Raw genomic sequence first — 22,720 nt, forward strand, 5'->3', positions numbered from 1 at the left:
CGAAAATTGTGGATTATGGAAGGTCTTCATATACTGAACAAAATAACCACTACCGTCTTACCTTATTTTGAAAAGTAGGGGAGACTGGGGATGGTTGCAACACTTTTTGCATTCCTCTCATTTACTCAGTGACTGTTTGGACTACACCAGCCAAATTTGTATACTATAAACTTACATCTGTCTGCTAATTACCCATAGTACTTGTAGTTAATTATATTTTACATATCCTGCACAATATTGATTTGAACTGAAGAAGTCAGATGTTGCAACCGTTGCAACACATATAAGGGACGGTTGCAACATGTTAAACATATATTAAATTTCAATAATTAACCTTTGCTTTTTCTCTGAACTTGCATAGTACTGTGTAAATCTACAATTATACAATAATATTAAAGTAGATTAAATGCCTGGGATATCATAAATTGTCATTGTCATCCCCAGATGGGTCTTCATCCAAGAATCACAGGCTGAGTTGACAACTCTTTTTAATGGCCCATATACACTCCTGTCAAGTGGCTGTAATTTGTGAGAGCAGTGTGGGTGGAAGGATAGCAAAACAATTCCATGGCTGCGGCAGAAGTTGATGCCTTCTATTGACAGGTGGGATGGGTGATTGTCAAGAATTAAAAGAACTTTGGAGTATGAGGAACTCTTTGTGTGTAGCTGAAAGTGTTTCAAGTAAACAAGAAAGTCAGCCTCTTGCATCCACCCAGATGCGTTGGCTGTCCCAATACAGCCAGGTGGGCCATCCTGAACAAAATGAGATTTGTAATACACACGTGAGAAAATGAACATTGGGGGAATGGAGTTACCAAGTGCATTGATTGTAAAAGCTAATGTGACAAGTGTGCCTCTTTCTGCTGAGGTAGCTGCACCAACTTGCCTGTCACCACGTCTTGCCACAACCCTATCTGGAGTTTGAACAGTTGTTATGCCCGTTTCATCCATGTTCCATATGTTTTGTGATTGAAACTTGTATTTGTCCAAGACCTGGCTTAAATTGTTAAAAAAAATGGTTAACATTTGCCCTCGAAAGGCTTGTGGCTTGAGGACGTCTTATTGAGAGAGTTGGGTGCCGTTTTAAAAAACCATTAAACCAGTCAACACCAGCCATACAGGCCTCATTCCACTGTGAGGGAAAGTTGCGCTTATAGTGAGAGGCGAGTTGAAATGCAAGCCTACGAACCTGAAATAAAATGTTATAAAATGTAAATAGTTTTTATAATCTTTCACTTTTTACCGATATTACCCTAACTCTCTCACCCTCTTACTCTCTTTATACATTTCTGTTAATTACTCTTACCTCTTTAGGACTTAACCCATAATATAAGTCTGCTGCCCTTTGTAAATACTGTTTTAGACTCCTCTCTTGATCTTCTGAGAACACTCTTCTGATGGTCCAGTACCCTGCACGTGCTAACTTATCTGATCCCTCACTTGCAAGCTTCTCTCTTTTCTTATGGAATCGAAATAACGTGGTATGACAGATGGAAAAGTCCTTGGCAACTGCCCTGACTGCCCTGCCCTCATTCCTAATTACGTTTGAAGCTTGTTCCAAAATTTCGAGGGGAACCCCTCTGTTAGTAACTCTCTTCCTCACTCTTGGCATACTGGAAAAAACAGAGTATTATTTCTATTTTTAGATCCATAAACTACAGTTAAGCTGTATAGCAGTATACTCTGGTCTTAAACTGAAAAAAATGTCCTGATTCTGAACTAAAAATGTTAAAAAGTAATGATATGTAGTCTATTTCAATATGGCTGGTTGGCTTGGGGACGGTTGCAACAAGTTGTTGCAAGTCTCTGACCTGCCAGCCATGACATAAAACCATGTGCTAGCTATTCAAAGAGTCAGGGAAACATGCTAACAATACTTTTTAAAAGTCAACACCACAATGATTTGAACTAGGTATGTTTTGATTAATTAAAATAAAAGCTATGGACAGCAAGTCAAAAAAACAACTTGCAAAAAAAATTACTTTCATACCTTCAAAACAGTTATTTTTCAATAAATGCAGCAGCAGATGATGAAAGTGTATAGTTTCTCTCTGGTGGAGAGAGGGCCTAACTGAGCATGTGCAGTACGAGTATCATCACTCTAGCATGTTTCTAATTGGAGAAATAAGACTTGTTGCAACCGTCCCCAGTCTCCCCTAATGAAATAAAAGTAAAAAATACAGTAGGCTAATAATTATTATCACCATATTTTAAAAAATTGTAACAAAAAATTGACCCCTCGTCGATCTGGCGCATAAGTATAGGAAACAGCATTGAAAACTGTAGACGGTGCAACCTTTGTTTTAACACTACAAATAAAAGCGTCACGTTAAATAAATATAAAATATGACGTAATAAAGGCTGATTGTATGAGAGGTCTTCAGATTTTATGCGACAGTTTCGCTGAGAAGTGGAATGATCAAAATCATGTGAGTTAAACACGCAATCGAAGTGATTAGTATTCTGTTTATCGAATTAGCTATGAAAGACAAGCACTTGTGTGAAACTGAGGTGCAAAGCATTATGGTTAATCAATGCTTGAAAGATTACGAGAGACAAAGTGATCAAGAGACCGCAAATCGAAACTGTACGTCTAGTCAGAGCCTCGCCGGTAGACGTAATTAAAACATAATTGCATTTTAAGAATTTGGAAATGAAAATACAGTACATGTGAAATAGAAAATGAACATTCAATGAGCAGCAGGTGGCACCAGCGCTTATTTACGTCTGCTTTACTTTTTTGTAGCTTCATTGCTGTAAATGCTGAACATGAAAGAATGACCGAACGGGGACTTTGCGAATTAATTAATTCATTTTGAGATTTGGTTTGTCATGTATGTACTGCAAACCCAATGGAAAAGAAAACATGAAGAAAATATTGACTTTTTTATTTCAGCAGTTGTTATACATGTCATGAAGAAAAAAACATCTAAAGCGGGGATTGCATTTCCATTTTAATTATGGCACTGACACAAGACGGGTATATAAAATAAAACGACAAAAGGGTTATTTAACTTTTATTTATATAATTTTAATAAATGACTCTTATGTGTGTGGAAAATGAAACCCCAATGTTACTATTTTATTTTTAATTTTTTCAGCATCCTTGTGCATGGACTCTGAAAAACAAATGACAAAAGAGAGACCGAATTTTCATTTTAAAACTTTAATTTGCATTTCTTTTTTGCAAAACAATGCCTCCCATAGAAACGTAGTGGTAAATAAAGTCTTGAATAATGAATCAAAAGCACCACCCTGCAATGTAAAGAAGTGCATATTCAGCTTCACTAGAATGTTGTAGCTTCGTTTGTAGTAGCAGTATGAAAGTTAATGTTGACACAAATGAGCAGTTACATTTAACACTGTGTCTCTGATTTCTAATAATATGTCAATTCTGATGGTGAACCTGATTGAAGTATATGTGTGTGACCTATATGTATGCAGTATGTATCTTCCCATGTCAAACTAAAGGTCATTTCTGCTTCTACTTTCCATGTCAGACTCACAGGTGTCAGTCTTGGCATGTCCAGGTTTGTCTGTGTTGTCAAGTCTCCGCTTCCAAGCTGTGTCCACTGAGTCGGTGTCTCTAACACTGATTTTACAGCAGGCCCATGTCATTTAGGTAACCAGAAGTACAGATGCTAAGGAGAAGTTGGATTAGCATATCATCTGCAATTCTGCTGAACTACAATTTCAGGTGCCACTAAGCCCAGGAGCTGCTGCACAAAGTGTTGTTTTGGTTGCTAGGTGTTCTGTACTCTGTACTCGGTAACACAGAGAGTATAGAATGCCACATCTTTTGATCACGAATGCATAACATGCTGTATCAGTGTTGACATGACGGTTGACAGGTGCTAAGATAAATGTATTATCCTTATCGGTTGGACCATACTTTTTCATGTAAAGTGAATATAGTCCACAATCCTATATTGTATTGCATTAGGGATTTATAGCAGCATTAACTGGGGTAAAAAATATCTCACATTTCCGCACTTAAGACATACTTTGCCAGATATGTAACATCATTGCAGTTTCTTATTATGCAGAAGTTTTAAAAGCAAGTTTACATCAAGTAAAACTGATTTCTGTAAAAAATGTATTAATTGTAATTAATTATTTTGGCTTCCAGTTACATTTATTATTAATTTTATGTTTAACTTGATGTATTGTGAATCACGTAGCACTTCTTTAGCAAATGGAAATTAGTCAGTCAGTTAGTCAGTCATTGTCCAACCCGCTATATCCTAACACAGGGTCACGGGGGTCTGCTGGAGCCCATCCCAGCCAACACAGGGTGCAAGGCAGGAACAAACCCTGGACAGGGCACCAGCCCAAAGCAGCAAATGGAAATTATTATTCCCTGTGTCCCAGAATGTACACTGTGATAATAGGGAGTATGTCTTCTTAAAATTTCCAGAACTAATAAAAGGAATATACATAGCCTTAAATTAGGGGGTCAGTAGATTCTGGAATGATCTACCAGTCCACATTTGTCCTTGCACAGAATCTGAGAATTTGCTGGTCCAGTTTTACATGTGTTTTGCAGACTTGCTTATGAATCTGTAACCCATGGTATCTTTTGCAAGATGCAGCAAGACTGTGGGTTTTGGTGGCTGCTGTTTCATGCCATACAATGTAGTGAAAGTTGTGTTTGCATATTTAGTTTTGAATTCATTCTATTTAATGCAGTCATTGGACTTTCATGCAATGCATTTTACATATTCTCTTGCCCATAGTGTTTATGAATAGAATATCAAGATTCAACCGAGGCTTGGAGAGTATAGTGTCTGAGAGCCTAATGATTGCAACATTGCTGTTTGCAGATGATAATCTCCTCTAGCTTTATCACAGACTGATCTCTGGCATACTCTGGAATAGTTTGTACCTGAGTGTGAGGTACTTAGGATGAGAACAAGCACCTCTAAATCTGAGGTGTTGCTGATTTTCCAGAAAAAAAGTGGCTTGTTCCCTGCAGATAAATTGTATGCATCAGCCCCAAGGGGAGTAGCTGAAGTATTTGGAGGTCTTTTCAGTGTGTTAAATTAGAGATGATAGTGAGACTGACTAAAGAATTGGTGCAAATGCAACAGTTCTGCTGATGTTCTTCTGAACCATAGCAGTGAAACAGTAATTGAGTTCTGTCGCTTCCACTGCCATAGCATATGCCGTGTTCACTCTTTCCTCTCCTTTTCTAATGCTGAGGAACTTGTCTGTGCTTTTATCACATCCCAAATTGATTATTGCACCTCCCTACTGGCAGGTGCCACTTCAGCTCTTGCATCACAGCTCCAGTTGATTCAAAAGTCTGCTACAAGAGTCCTAACATGAACCAGCAACAGCGAGCACATAACACCCATCCTGCTCCACCTTCACTGGCTCCCAGCGTCTTATAGGATCAAGTATAAAATTCTATTAATAACCTATAAAGTTTTATATGGCCTCACGCCGTACTACATCAGTCACTTTCTCCATCACTATGCTCCTGTTCATCCACTAAGTTCCTCGGATTCTGGCAATCTTGTTGTGCCCCACACTAACCTGCACACTACGGGTGAGAAGACCTTCAGCTGTATAGCGCCCTGACTTTGGTATGACCTCCAGAAATTAATTACATCAGCTAACTCCATTCATTCTTTAAAAAAACACTTAAAACTCATCTGTTCAGGAAGGCTTTTAACCTGACATTCTGCTCCTTCTTTCAGTTTACTTCTCTGTCCAGATGCTCAGGATAATTTGTGTGGGTGTTATATTACATATTATGTGATTTGTTCAGGCATTTCTTTTGGTGTTGAACTTAGTTTTATACTCTGGTTTATTCTTTCTTTTATTCTATTTAATGCTTTTTGTGTATCCTGTGTTTAATGGTTTATTGTTCTATGCGGAAACTATTTGTATCATTTTGTTTCAAGTGCCTTGAGCATGGTAAAGGTGCTACATCAGTGTTTCCAAAACTCGGTCCTGGGGACCCCCTGTGGCTGCAGGTTTTTGTTTCAACCAGATCCCTAATCAGTTACAACACCTGATAACACTGATCACATTTAATTAGCAGTTTTTTTCTTTTATTTGACATTCAGAAAAGCATAGCAGCATGATTTTTACATTGATAAATATTTATGCTTTTGCTATAGATTTAAATGCTTAACTCTCTTTTGTTGATTTCATTATATTTTGCCCTTTCTCTGTGCAGTTTTCCCCCTTCATTGTATCTTAATAACGACAATTTAAAACGAGCAGATCAGATACCCAGGCAAACAATTGACAAATCAAAGTCTGCAACTACTTTAGAGTCAGACCCACTAATTAGTAAATAACGGATTAATTAAACAATTGGGCAGCACGGTGGCGCAGTGGTAGCGCTGCTGCCTCGCAGTTAGGTCCTCCCTGCGTGGAGTTTGCATGTTCTCCCCGTGTCTGCGTGGGTTTCCTCCGGGTGCTCTAGTTTCCTCCCACAGTCCAAAGGTGTGAGGGTGAGGGTGTGGGTGTGTGTGTCCTACAGTGGGATGGCGCCCTGCCCGGGATTGGTTCCTACCTTGCGACCTGTGTTGGCTGGGATTGACTCCAGCAGACCCCCGTGACCCTGTGTTCGGATTCAACGGGTTGTAAAATGGATGGATGGATAATTAAACAATTAGAACACATAGAAAAGTAGAATTAAAATTGAGATGAAAATACTGTTAAAAAGAAAAAAAATACATTAATCCTAATAAAAACTTAGTTTTCTAATTTCTATATTGTTCCCTAAACACAGAACTTGGGAAATATCAGTTCACTTAATTAGCCCAGGAGTTCAATTAAAAACAGAAGCTGGTTGGAAAAAAAACCTGCAGCCACAGGGGGTCCCCAGGACCGAGTTTGGGAAACACTGTGCTATATAAATAAAATGTATTATTATTATTCTTAGATGATGGTTTCAATTTATCTTCTCCTTTGTCACACTTTTTAAGTAGTGAATAATAAACCAAGATTAAAAATATAAGGGGTTAAAACTAACGTTCTCTGCTGGGTTGATAGTCACGTTCAGGGATAGTATGAAGAACTTAAAGTAAAGAAAGCCCACAAAGAACAACAGCTGCTTTTCTGCGAGGAACAACTTGAAATGATTTGGACATACAGTTAGGATCTGATTTTGGGAGGGGTTTGGGGTCGTGGAGAATTTACCATGCATATCCCACTAGCAGAATACATTGGAGCAAACCCAGTACATACTCAACTGGCCTGGGAGCATTTAGGAATTTCCCAGTAAGAACTGGAAAATAGTGTTAAGCCTATAGTGGACAGACCACTTCTGCTCAGCATGTTGACACTGTGACTATTATCAGGAAAATGGGAGTAAAAATTAGTGAAGTGATTGATTGATCTCCAGTGGAACACAAAATCGAAATATTGTGTATGTGAAAATAAAGATCATATGCACAGTACTTTCCATCTTCTTCTTTCGGCTGCTCCCATTAGGGGTTGCCACAATGGATCATCTTCTTCCATATCTTTCTGTCCTCTGCATCTTGTTCTGTTACACCCATCACCTGCATGTCCTCTCTCACCACGTCCATAAACCTCCTCTTAGGCCTTCCTCTTTTCCTCTTACCTGGCAGCTCTACCCTTAACATCCTTTTCCCCAATATACTCGGCATCTCTCCTCTGCACATGAACAATAACAATGCAATCTCGCCTCTCTGACTTTGTCTCCCAACCATTCAACTTGAACTGACCCTCTAATGCATCGGTGTCGTACTCCAGTCCTGGAGGGCCGCAGTGGCTGCAGGTTTTCATTCTAACCATCTTCTTCATTAGTGACCAGTTTTTGCTTCTAATTAACTTATTTTGCCTTAGTTTTAATTTAACTTGACTTGGGCCCCTTAGTTTTCTCTTTCCCTTAATTAGTAGTCAAACAATAATGAGACATGAAACAAGGTGCCAGCTCACCTTTGCCCATCACACAATGTCTGAAATTAAAGAAAGGTGAAGGTCTCTGTAAGGTTGATCTCTCAAATCACCAAAACATTTTGACAGTGTTCTTAGAAAAAAAACAGAAAATCAACAGTTTTGGAAATGCCTGCTGAGGCAGACTGAGAGCAGCAACAAGCCATTGTGGTGTTATGGGTCCACAGCTCGTTTAGCAAATGGCGTTTTTTTTTAAATGAATAATCAATGCACTCGCTACTGCTTCGTGAGTGGGCGTGGTGGCCATAGCAAGCCACGGGGGGATCTGCGGTGTGGATGTTTCTCACCGAGTGCACAGGTGATTGTTCCCATGGCTAATGTGCTGCAGCTGCTGTGGCCCCTCACTGTATAAAAGAAGCGCAAGTCGGTTGGGAGGAAGATAAAAAAAAGAGAAGAGAAGGAGGTTTTAGGGAAGCATGTCGGTGCAAAAGAGAGAGCCACGAAGAGCGTGTGGGTGAGTGAGCTAACGAGCACTCACGGGCAGCTGTGAGGGCCTTGTGTTAGGCCTACACCCAGGGGTTGGAGTTGCTGTTGCTCCCGCTGAGCGACCAGGTAGCGGGAGTGACTAGGGAAAGGCGACTGGCTGCGGAAGGCCGGAAAGGCAGCGGGAGTCGGGAGGCTTGGTCGGGGAATGTCCATTGTGAGCATCCTGGCCGTTGGTTTGAACCAAGTCTCGAGGCTGGGATGAGTGCCAGACCGAAGCCAGGGATCGGGAGGTCTTCAGTCTCGTGTGTGTGTGTGATTGGAAAAGGGCAGCTGTAGAGAGAGAGCGTCTCGCCTGCTACAAAGCCTAGTTGGGAGAAGCAGATGAGACGCCAGTATAGAAGAAGCACCGAGCTTGTCATTGTTTTAAAAACTGCTTCCTAGAGAACGTTTTAACCTCTGATTTTAAAGGATTGTTTTTTCTATTGTTTTTAAACCTCCACGTTTTCTTTTAATGGATTATTTATTTATATGACTTCGGAATCACTGCACATTATTTAAACACTGCTTTGTTGACTCTTTTAAATAAAAGCACTTTTGCACTTTTAGAACCATCCCCTTGCTCAATTGTTATTGCCTCAACTGTCTAGCTCAACTCGGTGACATTATCGACGGTGTAGGGTTCAAGGGCTTCCAAACAGTGATGGGAACGTGGAGCCGAACCCACATCGTCACAGCCATGGACTTAAATAACAGGTATAATTAACAGCAAGAATCAGCTTCTCAGTAAAAAACATGTTGGAGTGAAATTGGTTGCAGTTTGAAATACCAGTTTAGGTGGTCATTTGTTGGATCGTTTCACTTCTCATTTCTGTTTGGCTGTTATTTAAAGAAGAAAAGAATCAATTCAGAGGACTGAATCCTTAAAAACAAAGCAATTAACATAAAAGGTGAAGAACTTAATTAGTAGTGAAAACTGGTCACTAATTAGGAAAAAGGGTTAGAATGAAAACCTGTAGCCAGTGTGGCCCTCCAGGCCTGGAGTTCAACACCCCTGCTCTAATGTACTCATTTCTAATCCTATCCATCCTCATCACACCCAATGTGGCACACCGCATTCTAAGAAAAACACCTGCTACCTACTGTCAAATTCAGTGGCGGCTCCATCATGCTATGGGGCTGTGTGGCTAGCTCAGGAACTGGGGCCCTTGTTAAAGTCAAGGGTTGGATGGATTTAACCCAATATCAACAAATACTTCAGGATAATGTTCAAGCATCAGTCACAAAGTAGAAGTTACCCAGGAGTTGGATATTCCAACAAGACAATGACCCATAACACAGTTCGAAATCTACAAAGGCATTCATGCAGAGGGAGAAGTACAATGTTCTGGAATGGCCATCACAGCCCCCTGACTTGAATATCATCGAAAATCTATGGGATGATTTGAAGCAGGCTGTCCATGCTCGGCAGCCATCAAATTTAACTAAACTGGAGAGATTTTGTATGGAAGAATGGTCAGAAATACCTCCATCCAGAATCCAAACACTCATCAAAGGCTACAAGAGGCATCTAGAGGCTGTTATATTTGCAAAAGGAGGCTCAACTAAGTATTGATGTAAAATCTCTGTGCCTGAATTTATGCACCTGTCTAATTTTGTTATGATGCATATTGCATATTTTCTGTTAATCCAATAAACTTAATGTCATTGCTGAAATATTACTGTTTCCATAAGGCATGTCATACAGTATATTAAAAGGAAGTTGCTACTTTGAAAGCTCAGCCAATGATAAACAAAAACCCAAAGAATTAAGAGGGGTTCCCAAACTTTTTTATATGACTGTATCAACATTCCTTCTCTCCATCATATCTGCTAACTCTCTCCCCTTACCCATCATACTGCCAACATTCAAAGTTCCTATCCTCAATTCCACTCTCTTTACTTTCCTCCTCTCCTCCTGCCTCCGGACACGTCTCCCTCCCTTCTCCTTCCTCGGCCAACAGTAGCCCAATTTGGCTAACAGTACTGGTGGTGGTCGTTGTTAAACCGGGGCTTGACCGATCCGATATGGAAATTTGTATTGTTGTCCGCATATTGATTTGGCAAAAGTTTACACCGGAAGCCCTTCCTGACGTATCTCTCCCCATTTATCCGGGCTTGGGACCGGCACGAAGAAACACACTGGCTTATGCATCCCCTATGCCTGGGTTATGCACAGTACTTTCCATCTTATATCAAATAAGTGTTGCTTTGTTTTACTTGCTAAAAGACTAATAATATCCATCCATCCATTATCCAACCTGCTATATCCTAACTACAGGGTCACGGGGGTCTGCTGGAGCCAATCCCAGCCAACACAGAGCGCAAGGCAGGAAACAAACCCCAGGCAGTGCGCCAGCTCACCGCAGGGTGGACTAATAATATATTTTTTTTAAATCCTTGCAAAGGTTTGAGGTATACGCAGTAAAAGGAGCCATATGTTAACATTTACAAATGTAATTGGTAATGGCACAAATTCAGTTGATCCTCAATTACACTAAGCAAGTTTTGTACAGAGTGCTTACATTGTGGAACATATATGTAATACATATACACTTGTGATTTGTCACTCGAGCATGAACACACTAAAACTATACTGCTCACAATACTATTACTTATAAAAATGTCTATATCCATTTACTGATTATAGTTAATTTCTGTTCTGGGAAACTAAAAATCCTGAATATTATTTAGCATAAATCAGAACTTGGTTGTTTATTGAAAAAAACAATCAAATCCTTCTTGTATTCTGAGTGAAATAAGACTGAATGAAAAGACACACCTCAAGCACATGATAAGAAAGAGGAAGCTTTGCAAAAAATGTACCTAAGTGAAAAGTCAACAGGCAATGAAATATACAGTGCTAGATACACTGCCATTTCCCAATGATTAAAGCGTTGTTGCACCTCTAAAGCAAATATTTAAACAAATATGCTACAGATAGTATTCTCTTAAGCTCAGCAATATCGCTGTTTAAAGGTACTTGCTTTGTAACTTTTGTTTTTTCCATCAATTTGAGTTTCCACATAAACTTATTTTGAATTCATAAAATGCTAAATAATGTATAGTAAAATGCCTTATGTACTGTATTTACAAAGTGTGTGGTGGCATATAAATATACAATTGGCATATTTAAGTTCTGTACTATTAGTCTAAGTTTATTCTTACTCATGAGTGTAACTGGGTTTTCTTTTGAGTGAATGCAAGATAGACATGCAGTTACATTCTTAGACTCCCCTGATCCTGTTCATCCCCTTGTTTATTATTGGTGTGTGTTTGTATGGCAGTTTCACACAAAAAGGTAAGAACTAGATATAAATGTGACATCTGTTTTGTATAGTTAAAACTCTCATCAAGAAGCACTCGAGTTGATATTTTATTGACAGCACAATACTAGCAGGGCAACAGAATGAAAATGTCACCACCTCTAAGCTAGGCTACCGACGCCCAAGACTCTGCTAGTCACTAACTAAAATATGTACTGTTGGGGCCATTGCTAAATCGGAACGGGTTTAGTATGAGTGAGTTAGGAGGCGACATGAGTGTCCCCTGACACTGAGTTGTACATTGGTAACACCTGCCTTGTGGCCATTGTTATTGCTGCGATAATATACCTGAGGGAAAAAAATAAATGGATTAATGGAAGTCCGAGAAGAATCATAACTTTTTTTAAACTTTCTTTTATTTATAGGGACATGGTTCAAGAAAGAACTGATACTGTGTATGTGAGCAAAACATATATTATTTAAATATAGACTTATAGCATTGATTCTCCACCGTTTTGGTGTCACGAGCCATTTTTTCCCATTTAAATATCTTCGTGACCCAGTAAAAGAAGAAGGGGATCTCCCCTGGCAAATTGAACCCTATCATCAGAGCTGGGGGGTGTCTCCAATCCCCTTCCCCAACCCCAATGAATCTAGCGCAACTGTTAGATAATATCAATATCCAGTAATATCAATAGCAACTCGTGAACCACAGATGCCAGCCCGAGACACAAAAGCAAGTCGCGACCCAGTGGTTCAAAAATATTGACCGTATATATGTGTATGTTTTTAAAAAAATAGAGTCAGTTTTACGGTCATTTTTCTTTCTAGTGAAAATGTGGAAAAATGGTAGATGGTGACTAGAAGGCAGATGTCGCTTATTTGAAAACGTGCAGATTGCAGATGTGGGAGCTGAAGGGGATACTCGGCTGATTAACATTGTGCAAGTCCGGTTTGTCCTGATATTTCCAGTCACCTGAGTGAGTGCGGGAATCCCTGATGTGTCACATTCACCCTGCCACTCCCCGGCGTCTGTCTTAACTAATTTGTCAGTAGGAAGTAAATGGAGACTGCGCAATGTTCCGTGGGCTACGAACAGAAGGAGGAGTAGAGATTACCAGAAGAGCACACGATGACGAAACGTGTCCTGTTATTTAACATTGTGAAAGTGTGGATTGAACATCTTCTTTCCATAATTAAAAACTACTATTCCTTTACTCAGAATGAGTTCAAAAACCAAATGTAGAATTTGTCAAAAATGACAATAACATTTTAATGCAAACTCGCTATGCTTTGCTGTTTGGAAATATATATTTACAATCCTATTAGGATTTCTTAATTTCATTGAACAGAAATAAAATTAGTAAACTAATTGATATATTAATATTATATACACTTGTCAAAGCACAACAGGTATTAAACGGAATGTGCATTATAGTTAAACTGCACCGCAGATAGAAGGACTGGCGATTATGCAGTGCAATGTGAATGCTATATAGTAATCTGGTACACGTTTAAGATACTTTTGACGAGAAAAGTCATTTTAGCCCAACATTGCACGCTAATCCCTAGGCGTTCATTCCATTTCAAAAATATTAAGTTGTATTCGCTTTTTTTTTTTTTGGAAATATTGAATAATATAAGCAGCTTTATATGTTTTAGAGACGATGTAATATGATATAGCTACTGTATATAATACGATAGGAAGGTCGCGAATGTAAAATTCTGTTGAACATTATATGCCATTACAAAACATTTTTTTCAAGGTGTTAGTCGCCTGTAATAATAAGATAAAGTAGCACAAGAGGATAAAGTCGTCAATGAGTTATTCTGGCTTAAATGTTCAAGGTTTGTTTGAATGTAATATTTTTAAACGAAGTAATTTCTCTGTATTTCATAACAGGCTGTCGGCGTTGCAATGTCCTGTTCATATAGGTGTCATGCATCTTGCTCTTGCCATTCTTCTTCTTCTTCTTTGAACTAACAGTAAATGGTGTCAGTCCACGTAGTGCAGACTTTGGTGTTGCCAGTTAAACTAAACTAGACGTATTCGAGATGTCGGTAGAAAAGGAACAAAATTCAGAGAGCAAATGTGTTCCTGACGCAGGGTTAAATCGAAGAGGCTTGCACATCTGGTATGATATTTTGTAGCGTAGCATACCACTCGATGAAGATTCAGCAGCTGAAATGTGTTTGTATCTTTATCACCAACTTTCGCGTACAATTTAAAAGTAAGATGAAGCAGCACAGATAATAAACCTCATGGTAATCGATTAAAATGAACCACGAAATGTTTCATATTTTAAAAAGCACACATTAATCACAGCTTATATTCTCAAATTTACTTGATCCAAGTGAGGGGACACTAATAACATATAGGAATTAACTGCAGTATTTTACAATAAAATACTGTGATGAATAGCCATACAGCAATCTACATCTTCCGTCATAAAACAGCAAATTATTGAATATTTGTGTATGGACTGGTCCGCACTACATTGTGGGACATTTTCAATTCGTGTATATTCATTGCGTTTCTCTTCTTTGTGTTGTATGATTACAGGTAAAAGCTAAATCCTGGCACCAGGGACACTTTATATATTGTAAAAACATTACAACACTCCGAGAAACCACAGGGGCACAAGGATTAAATGACCAAATAGTGAAGTGGACAGAAGAAGAACTTTAGGGAACTTCAGAGCTCAGCCTGATGTAAAATTTGAGGGAAATAGGTGAATACACGTTTAAAAATTCCGTTAAAAATACATTACTGTGTGTTTTTATTGTCAAAAAGCTGTAATACAATAAAGGGTTAGATTATTTTAAAAACACAAAATGCATGTAAAATAACATTTCAGCAGTGTTATAGCTGTCGAATTGTGTCAATGTGTAGGACTGTTTTTATGAATAATTGTATTGCTGTAAAGTCACGCAATGAACACTAAATATGCATAAAGTTAGTATATTTGCATAAAGAACGCCCCCTTTGCTGCAATGCTTTTGCACTGTGAGAAACAAAAACTTAAAGATGGTAAGTACACTGATTTTAATGTGTGTGCTTAAGCTTTTTTTTTCGATTAACTGTTGAACAAATCCTGCATCACAAAAGTGGCCTTTCCCTTTCGACCGAGAACATGAAATAATTCTGTCAAACATTGCAAAATTCAGTAGATGAAAAGGTCTGTGTGCTTGATGGCAAAATAATGCCAGTCATTGAACTGTTAGGTGACCGATACGTTTTTAAGAACGTCTTTAAAGTGAAGTATAATATTAGAAATATTGCAGTACCTTGAATTACAGTACTACAGTTAACGTGTAAAAAAATCACGAAATTACTGTAATTCAACAGATACTGTTACATCATAATTGTGTGCTCCAGTTTACTGTGATGTCCCTAGTACTGTTGTAATATACAGTTATATGATAAAATAAAATATTATGAAAATAATGCAATTAGTAGCCAGTAATTTAGTGTAAATTTACAGTTACATTTATTACAGTGTTGTGTTAAGGTGATCGGGCCGGGATGGAAATATGGACAAGAGGCAGTCTATCGCAAGGACTCACATTGGAGAAATTTACAGCAATTAATAAATAACAATATTGATTAAAATAGGCATAGCGTATGTAAAGTACAATTTCTTAGACCAAAATACACGAGGTGTTTAGGCGCAAATTAACTGTTTATTTTTTCCAAATATAATTGAGCTCTGTAAATATGAAGCGAATTTCAACTTCTTCTTTTATGTACATATTACAATTCAATCGTCATTTAGAATCACTAAGAGTTGATTGGACCAGCACATTTGCTACTTTCTTCTTTTATTTATGGTCACAGAAAACGTCAGAGAAAGTTTTTTTTGACAATTAAAAAAATCGGTCTTTCTAACAACAAAAAGATTATTTCAGTTACTTACAATCCCTGAATTGTAAAATATACAGGTATGCATGCCATTCTGCTATACGGCGTGTCATTGCGCGTCAAGAATTTGTATAGCAGGCTTTTGTTTTAGAGAAAAGAGGCTGAATTAAATTCGTTCGACTAAGTGCAATGAAACGGAACTCTGATTTATGAATGATATTCTAAGATCTTTGTTAATAATATGTTTATTAATTCTGTGATCACAGTGGCTGAAGTTGGTGTCGATGTTCGCGGCCTGTTCAACCATGCAGTGCCAAATATTCAGTCGGTCAGAGTTATTTACTCTCTTAAAAATAATATCCAATGGCATTTTATGGTTCTTTACTGGGTTGTGTATTTTTAGAAAAATTGCTTCACAATGAACATTTTTCATTCTGGAAACAGTTCTTTGTATATAGGAACTTGGTTCTTTGTGCTTTGAAAAACAGATAAAAAAAGGAAATCTTCCATATTTTGTAGGGAATGCAGCAGGACACTAACAGATGAGGAAACCTGCATGGACTTTGCCTGTGTTGCAGTACGCAGCAAAAGTCCTTTTAAAATTATGATCCATTAGTATTCTACAAATCTGTTACCATCATTTTTATTTTCCGTATGGAGCCTGCTATAGTAAATAAAGGTTCTTTCTGGAACCTTTATGTGGATGGATCTTTTGGGAACTAAAAATGGTTCCTCAAATCGCTCTGAATAACCGTTCTGGCACTGTTATTTTTAAGTGTGTAGCGCAAGATATGTTGCATCCTCAGCAGACGATTAATCTTTAAACCTTCACAATTGATTGTTCACATCACTTACACATTAGGGGCGTTTTCACTGCTTGGAGTTGGTCTAAAGAAACAGAACATATACTGCTCAAATAATCAATTTTTAGTTTCACTGATTTTCTGTGAAATGGATGAAATGCAGAAGTCCACTTAACCATTACCAGTTAAAATTGGGAAAGCTATACGCCCATTATTACATTTCATAAGCATTTGTTCCATTCTGACTAGTGGATTTAAAAATAATTCTTTAAATCATGATTGTATTTTTTACCTTCACAAAACATAAATTCATTTCAGCTGAGGCGTAATTATTAAAAATGAAGTAAACGTGCTTTAAGAGCGTTGTTATATACACCAATCCTCTTTTTTTTCCTCCTGTCGTACAGATCAAAGGCCTACATGTAGCGTGTTCTGTACCAACGCATGCTCTGCGTGCAGGTAAACGTATTGTTTAGATTCATTTTTGACAATTTTGTCCACAAAAAGGCAACACGAACTTATCCTTCTTTTACTAAAATCTTCTATTTATTTATTTATTTATTTATTTATTTATTAATTTATTTATTTGCGAAGTCAGGGTTCTGGCGCCATGAAGCGGGTGCGCTAACTGAGACAAAACCACTTGTGTTTAAAATAATACATCGAGCATTAATAAATAACAGACGCAGTTTATCAAAATGCACTTCGTACTGAGAAAAAATACATCCGTTTACTTCTCGCGATCACATACTAAAGATCCATTTATAAAATATGGTTCCACTTAGTATGCAAAATGACTGTTTTGGGCCATTGTAAATTAACCTGACAAAACCAGCTTTCGTTATGTTAATTTTTTTAAGTTGTACACGTGTAATTAATTTATTCCAGTTTATCTTAAAAGATTTTAGCTTGCAGATACATTTGCCTATCCAAACACATTTCTTTCTCGTGTATTTATTTTATTCCTAGCAACACCTGGCGCAAGCTAACATTCACGCAGGCTTGTCGACGTGAACTCGCCATTTAACCTGAAAGAGAGCGATTTTGGAGTATGGAAAAGTACAGTACACACAGAAAAACCCAGCGAACAGTGAAATTAAACGTTTAAAAGTCAGGTGATCATTTATGATCTCATGAACCAATTAATACAGAGACCATCACTCCAGCAGGTAATTGTGCGATGCTTTACGGATGCTTTTTCTATGGGTTTTCAGACCCCGGGTACAATATGGCCATATTTCGAAAATCATTTCCACTTGGCTAATGAAATGAGGCACGTACTTTAGCTTCCTGCTTCCTATAATTTGCCTGAATTAGGTGTGTCTGGTTACGCTTTCACGGAGCAGCAAGGTGGTTAATTTCACCCCTGACTTAGCTGTTGACTCATGTTAGGTCCTATGGAGTTGTAACAAATGCTGACACAGCCCCAACCTGCATGACCTTGGCACTCCTTGGATTTTCCTAACAAATGAATCTGTCTGTACGCTCCAGAGGTGGGGCCACTTCAGGTGAATGAGCTGTCATATATAAGTTCCTTGTGAGCTGCAGAGTTCTCACTGATGCCTCGTGACTGAACTTCTTACATGTAAAAAGTTTACTTGATTTTGTGATTTTAACATTTCTATGGAAATCGGCACTTGTCAAAGTGATATTTTTGCTTTGCTAAATTTTTGTGCTAAGTGATTTCCAACTTATTTATTTTTTAGATTTTTTTTATCTCCTGAAGTTCCTGGATTTGGCACCTTGCTCAATCAAATGTTTTCAAACATGCCATTGCTTCGTAAAAGTATGAACAGTGGGACGAAGAAGGCCTTGATTGTGTCAGTGGGAGCATTTCACAAGCCTGACCTGCCATCTCGAAGTGGCTCCAAAAGAGATACCAAGAGACTTCATAAAATTCTGACAAAACTGGGGTTCAAAGTCACTTTGTTAAATGACCTGACAGCAGAAGAAATTTATGAAGAATTTCAGAATGGTATGTATAAAAGGAAAAAGATATAAGCTGTGCTGCAGTGTGCCGCAGCTTTTTTGTGTGTATGTGAATTATATATTGACAAAGCCTGCAGCATTTGGAAATCATTGTTGAAATGTTTAATCTTTTGCATATTTAGGCTAGTAGCATCTCATCATCAGTTGGTATGACTGGGGGCATATGTGGTTGGTTTTTCCTTCAGCAAATGATTTAACTCCACTTTGCCATTCCCATGCTGTCACGCGCTTACTGCATATGTGACATAGTAGCACCTGGCTCGTGATGAGATAAGGAGAGCAACCTTCAGTCAGGCCACTGACTAGGTGTAATCACTACTTACTGGACAGGAAAGAACACCCTTTTTGTAATGCTTTAGAATAGAAGTGATGTTCTCTTGGATGTGAAGCAATTGAATATTTAATAAGTGAAATAGATTTGGAAATCCGGAGAAGGAGCTTGGCCACTTCTGTCTAAATGTATGTAGTGTTCTGAGCTTGTAAATGGAAGGGTGATATAGAAGAATACATCAAAGTGAATTTAGGGTGTTGTGCAGTTGTTAATTGGCCTTGTATAAGTAAGTGTGATTGTGAGCACAAATTTGTCCAATGATGGACTGGTATCCCATCTAAGACTAATTCTAGCCTTTAGGAAGATACTGTCATTATAGCTGCTGTACCCCGTCACCTTGATCCTGAATTGGATTAAACAGATCCAGAACATAAATCAAAATTTAGGAGTCCTTATTTTGAAATGTTTGGTCTACTCTTCATTCCTAAATCTGCTTTTCCTTTTGTTCATCCTCTGATGCCTCCTTCATATTAATGAAGAATACATTGAAACCCTTTATTTTAGGTACTGCATGCCCTTCAGGAATTGAAAGACAATGCTTGTATCTCCACATTCTAAGTGACACTATAGTTCCCTTAGTCTAGGGCTTCCTTTGCATTTAGAGGTTTTATTTCCAAATAGGACCCAATTTGTTCTTGATTGGTCACTCCCAATTATCTTGAAGTGTTTAGAGTACAAGTATTCAGTACTCCAATTGTGGTTGCACTTTCTGTGGTATGTGCATCATCTATCCATTTTCTTATTAAGAGTAAACTAGCTGTGCATTACCCAACTTTGCCTGCAAAATGTTTTAAGATGGCAGGCCTCATTTATACTTGTTTGGGTTGATAAGATGTATCAGGAGTACTATGTAAGTAACTGAGAACTTTTCTGTATACCATATTTAATTTTTCTTTTTTGTTTTTTTCTTTTTTTTTCTCCCATTATACAGTATCCTTGCTTTTCCTGGTGACTTGGCTTTTATTGATGGTTATTGCAAAACACAATTTTGGTGTAAAAGTGTGTTCTTTAAAATTCAAACAAGTAATTGGTAGTAATAATGGAAATTTTGGGTATAAATATCATTTCACCCTGTAGTGAAGCCTAAAAATGCGTCAGCTTCAGTCCTCTCCAGTAATCATGTATCATTACAAAGTTTTTGGAGGGTTTACATCAAAAGCAGTATACACAGAATTGTACTTTCATTTATTTTATTCAATACAGTATTGGGGAATTAACTTTAGGGACCGTGATGTGTGGAGTGTTTTGTGTGTTTCTCTTCATTTCCTTTTATAAATTGTTCATCTCTCTTGCATCTTGAATATAAACTTAACCTAGGAACAAGAGGGGAGAGGCTGATGCTCTCATCATAGATGGGGATCTGCTTTCAGAGTTGGTTTTGATGTGGTGAAATGGCATCTCTTCTAGAATGGGTTCCTATTGTTGGAGCAAGCTGACAAGGCAGGGGCGCCCTCAGCCCCAATGAAGGGACTCAGAGACTTCAGAACAGACAGCAGAATTAAGCTTTAATATATGGCGTCCATACAGACTCACTTAAGATGGAACAATGAACAAACGACTAAAAGCAATTCTTACATTTATTACAATTCTTATCACACAAGTTATTATTCATCCTCATCTGACTCCTAACATTCCATTACTCTAGTCCTGCCTCTAATTGATTCCACCAATAACTCTTGTTTGACACCCCTTTAATTATCTTATCTGTCTGATAAGGACTATTCTTGTTTGCTACTATAATTTACAGCTAAAGAGTTCACATTCTCTCTCTCTCTCTCTCTAAGCGATCATCTTTCCCCAGCTCTCCTGCACGTCTAACCTTTGGCTTAATAAACTATTGGTGGTTTCTAGCTCATACAGAATAATAAAAAATATGTAGGCATAAGTCTTTTTAATTCTAACTCTTACATCTTACTGCTTAGTTAAATATAGTGTCTAATGTTCTCATGTGCTTATAATACTTTTCTAATACATAGAGATTACTAATTTTAAGAATACAATTTTCTATACTATTTGTCGCCTTTGTCTCAAAAAATACATAAAAATTTTGTCATTGTAGGAACAGGTACTTTTAGTGTGTGTATATGTATATATGTATATATATAATATATATATTTTGGAATGATTAGGATTTGTAAAAGACGTCATAACTCAACAAGGCAGAGAAAAAGTAAGGGTTTTCTTCAAAGAGTGGACACATTTCTGTCCTTCTTTTAGGTGATGTGAATATTCACTTTGATCACACTTTAAATTTTAATTTGTATGTTTTTTTTTATTTTTTATTTTTTCCTCTCACCCAGCCAGCCGTGAACCATTAGGGGAGTGTTTTCTTACTGTCATATCAAGCCATGGCGAGGAGGGCAGAGTGTATGGAGCAGACTGCAAACCAGTGAAGTTGGCAGACATCTTTAGCTTTTTCGATGGCCCCGCAACAAAAGCGATACCCAAATTGTTCTTTGTCCAGGTAGGAGGTCACTCCTTCCATAGCAGTAAATTCTCCACCATTTTGTATATAGCACCTTTTATCTTGAGCAGTGGCTAAAAACCAATCCATCAATTGTCAAATTCACTGAAGCCTATTACAGTTGTATCTAGTGCAATGCAGGAATCGGTTTTGAATCGGCTACACTTACACGCTCATTCTCCCATAGTCACCCTTCAGTGTCAATTTAGAATCACAAATCAACTTAACATAGTCTTCTATATGGTAGGGGGGAAACCCACACAGTTGCTGACAGAAATGAAAACTCTAATTTTTATTAAGTGTACTTGTGAGCCTAGTGTATTACACAATAATTGCATGTATTTTGCAAAAGTAAAGAGTATATGAAAATCATGCAATAACCACAAAGGATAGAAGCTGACGCAATACAACATGTTTGCAATGGCTTATAGGTAGTTTCAATAAACACAGCACAGCACTCTGCTCTTAGTCGAAGGTCTAATGAACATGGATAAATTGATGTAGTATTGCACCTTGTCGAACAACAAAGTGTAGTGAAATTTCTTTGAGTAGAGGGAGTGAAAGCTGCTGAAATTCAAATCTGTAATGCTCAATACTGAAATGAAAATGGCACAACTCAATGAAACATTTATAAATGTGTATAAATGTCTACAGTGGGAAGAACAGCATAATCGATGAAGCTTGATTTTGTCGACCATCAACATCACACACACAAACCCATATCAACATAGCAAATGCCTTCATCAGAGAAGAGTGCCAGTTTTCTGCTGTTGCTGCATATTTGGATATCATCTATGAATCTGCAAGTTTCATAGTGAATGATGATGTGGGGTACCGTAAAGTTTGCGCAAGACAGATATACAAACACCTTACTGATCTGCACAACCAACAGCGTGTGAATGTTAAAAACCAATTACTGAAACATTATGAAGAAGATCCAAATATTTTGGAGTGGATTTTCAATTAAGATAAGACATGGGTCCATCACTATGACCTGAAAAGCAAGAAACAAAGCATGCAGTGGAAAAATGGCCATCTTCCCCAGTAAAAAAAACAAAAAAAAAAAAAACTACAGCTCTCCACTAATAAAATCATGTTGATATTCTTTTGGGACATGAAAGGTTCTATTGTGGTGCATTTTCAGGAACTCTGACAATCGGTGACCAGTACAACATACTGTGATGTGCTTAGAGTGGACCTGAAACCTGCAATGCACAGCAAAAGAGGAGGGATGCTGTCTAAAGCAGTCTTGCTGCTCCATGACAACACACATCCCCATGTAATGGCCATAATGGTGGAGGTAATGCAACAGATGCAGTTTGATCATCTTCCACATCCCCCTGACAGCCCTGATCTAGAACCATGTGGCTAGAGACTTAGTGTCTCTATGTAGTTGCAGGTTCACCTCTGATAATGAGCTTGAGGATGTGGTTCAAATATGGATTCAGAAGCAGCCAAAAGGCTTCTTCTCCCAAGGACCAAAGAAGTTAGTGTAATGATACAAGAAGTGTATCAACCTTCAGAGAGACTATGTGGAGAAGTGCTAAAGCCAATATTAAAGTTGCCTTTTCTTTTTGATTCTCCCATTTTCAATTCTACCTA

General features: G+C 38.0%; 1 protein-coding gene across 2 annotated transcripts in view; it reads left to right on the forward strand.

Moving 5' to 3' along the window:
- Nucleotides 1–22,720, forward strand: part of LOC120538922 (caspase-7-like) — a 30,231-nt gene that overhangs the window by 2,594 nt on the left and 4,917 nt on the right. The window contains exons 1-3 of one of the 2 annotated variants that reach the window (XM_039768538.1): nt 2,389–2,429; nt 18,041–18,309; nt 20,955–21,118. In XM_039768538.1, coding sequence (XP_039624472.1) covers nt 2,416–2,429; nt 18,041–18,309; nt 20,955–21,118 — 447 coding nt within the window. In that variant the 5' untranslated portion in view covers nt 2,389–2,415. Of the gene's footprint in view, nt 1–2,388; nt 2,430–18,040; nt 18,310–20,954; nt 21,119–22,720 lie in introns of those variants that run through there. The other variant, XM_039768539.1, reaches the window with a different exon arrangement.

The sequence above is a fragment of the Polypterus senegalus genome, chromosome 11 (assembly GCF_016835505.1).
Source record: "Polypterus senegalus isolate Bchr_013 chromosome 11, ASM1683550v1, whole genome shotgun sequence".
In the NCBI taxonomy this organism is placed as follows: domain Eukaryota; kingdom Metazoa; phylum Chordata; class Cladistia; order Polypteriformes; family Polypteridae; genus Polypterus; species Polypterus senegalus.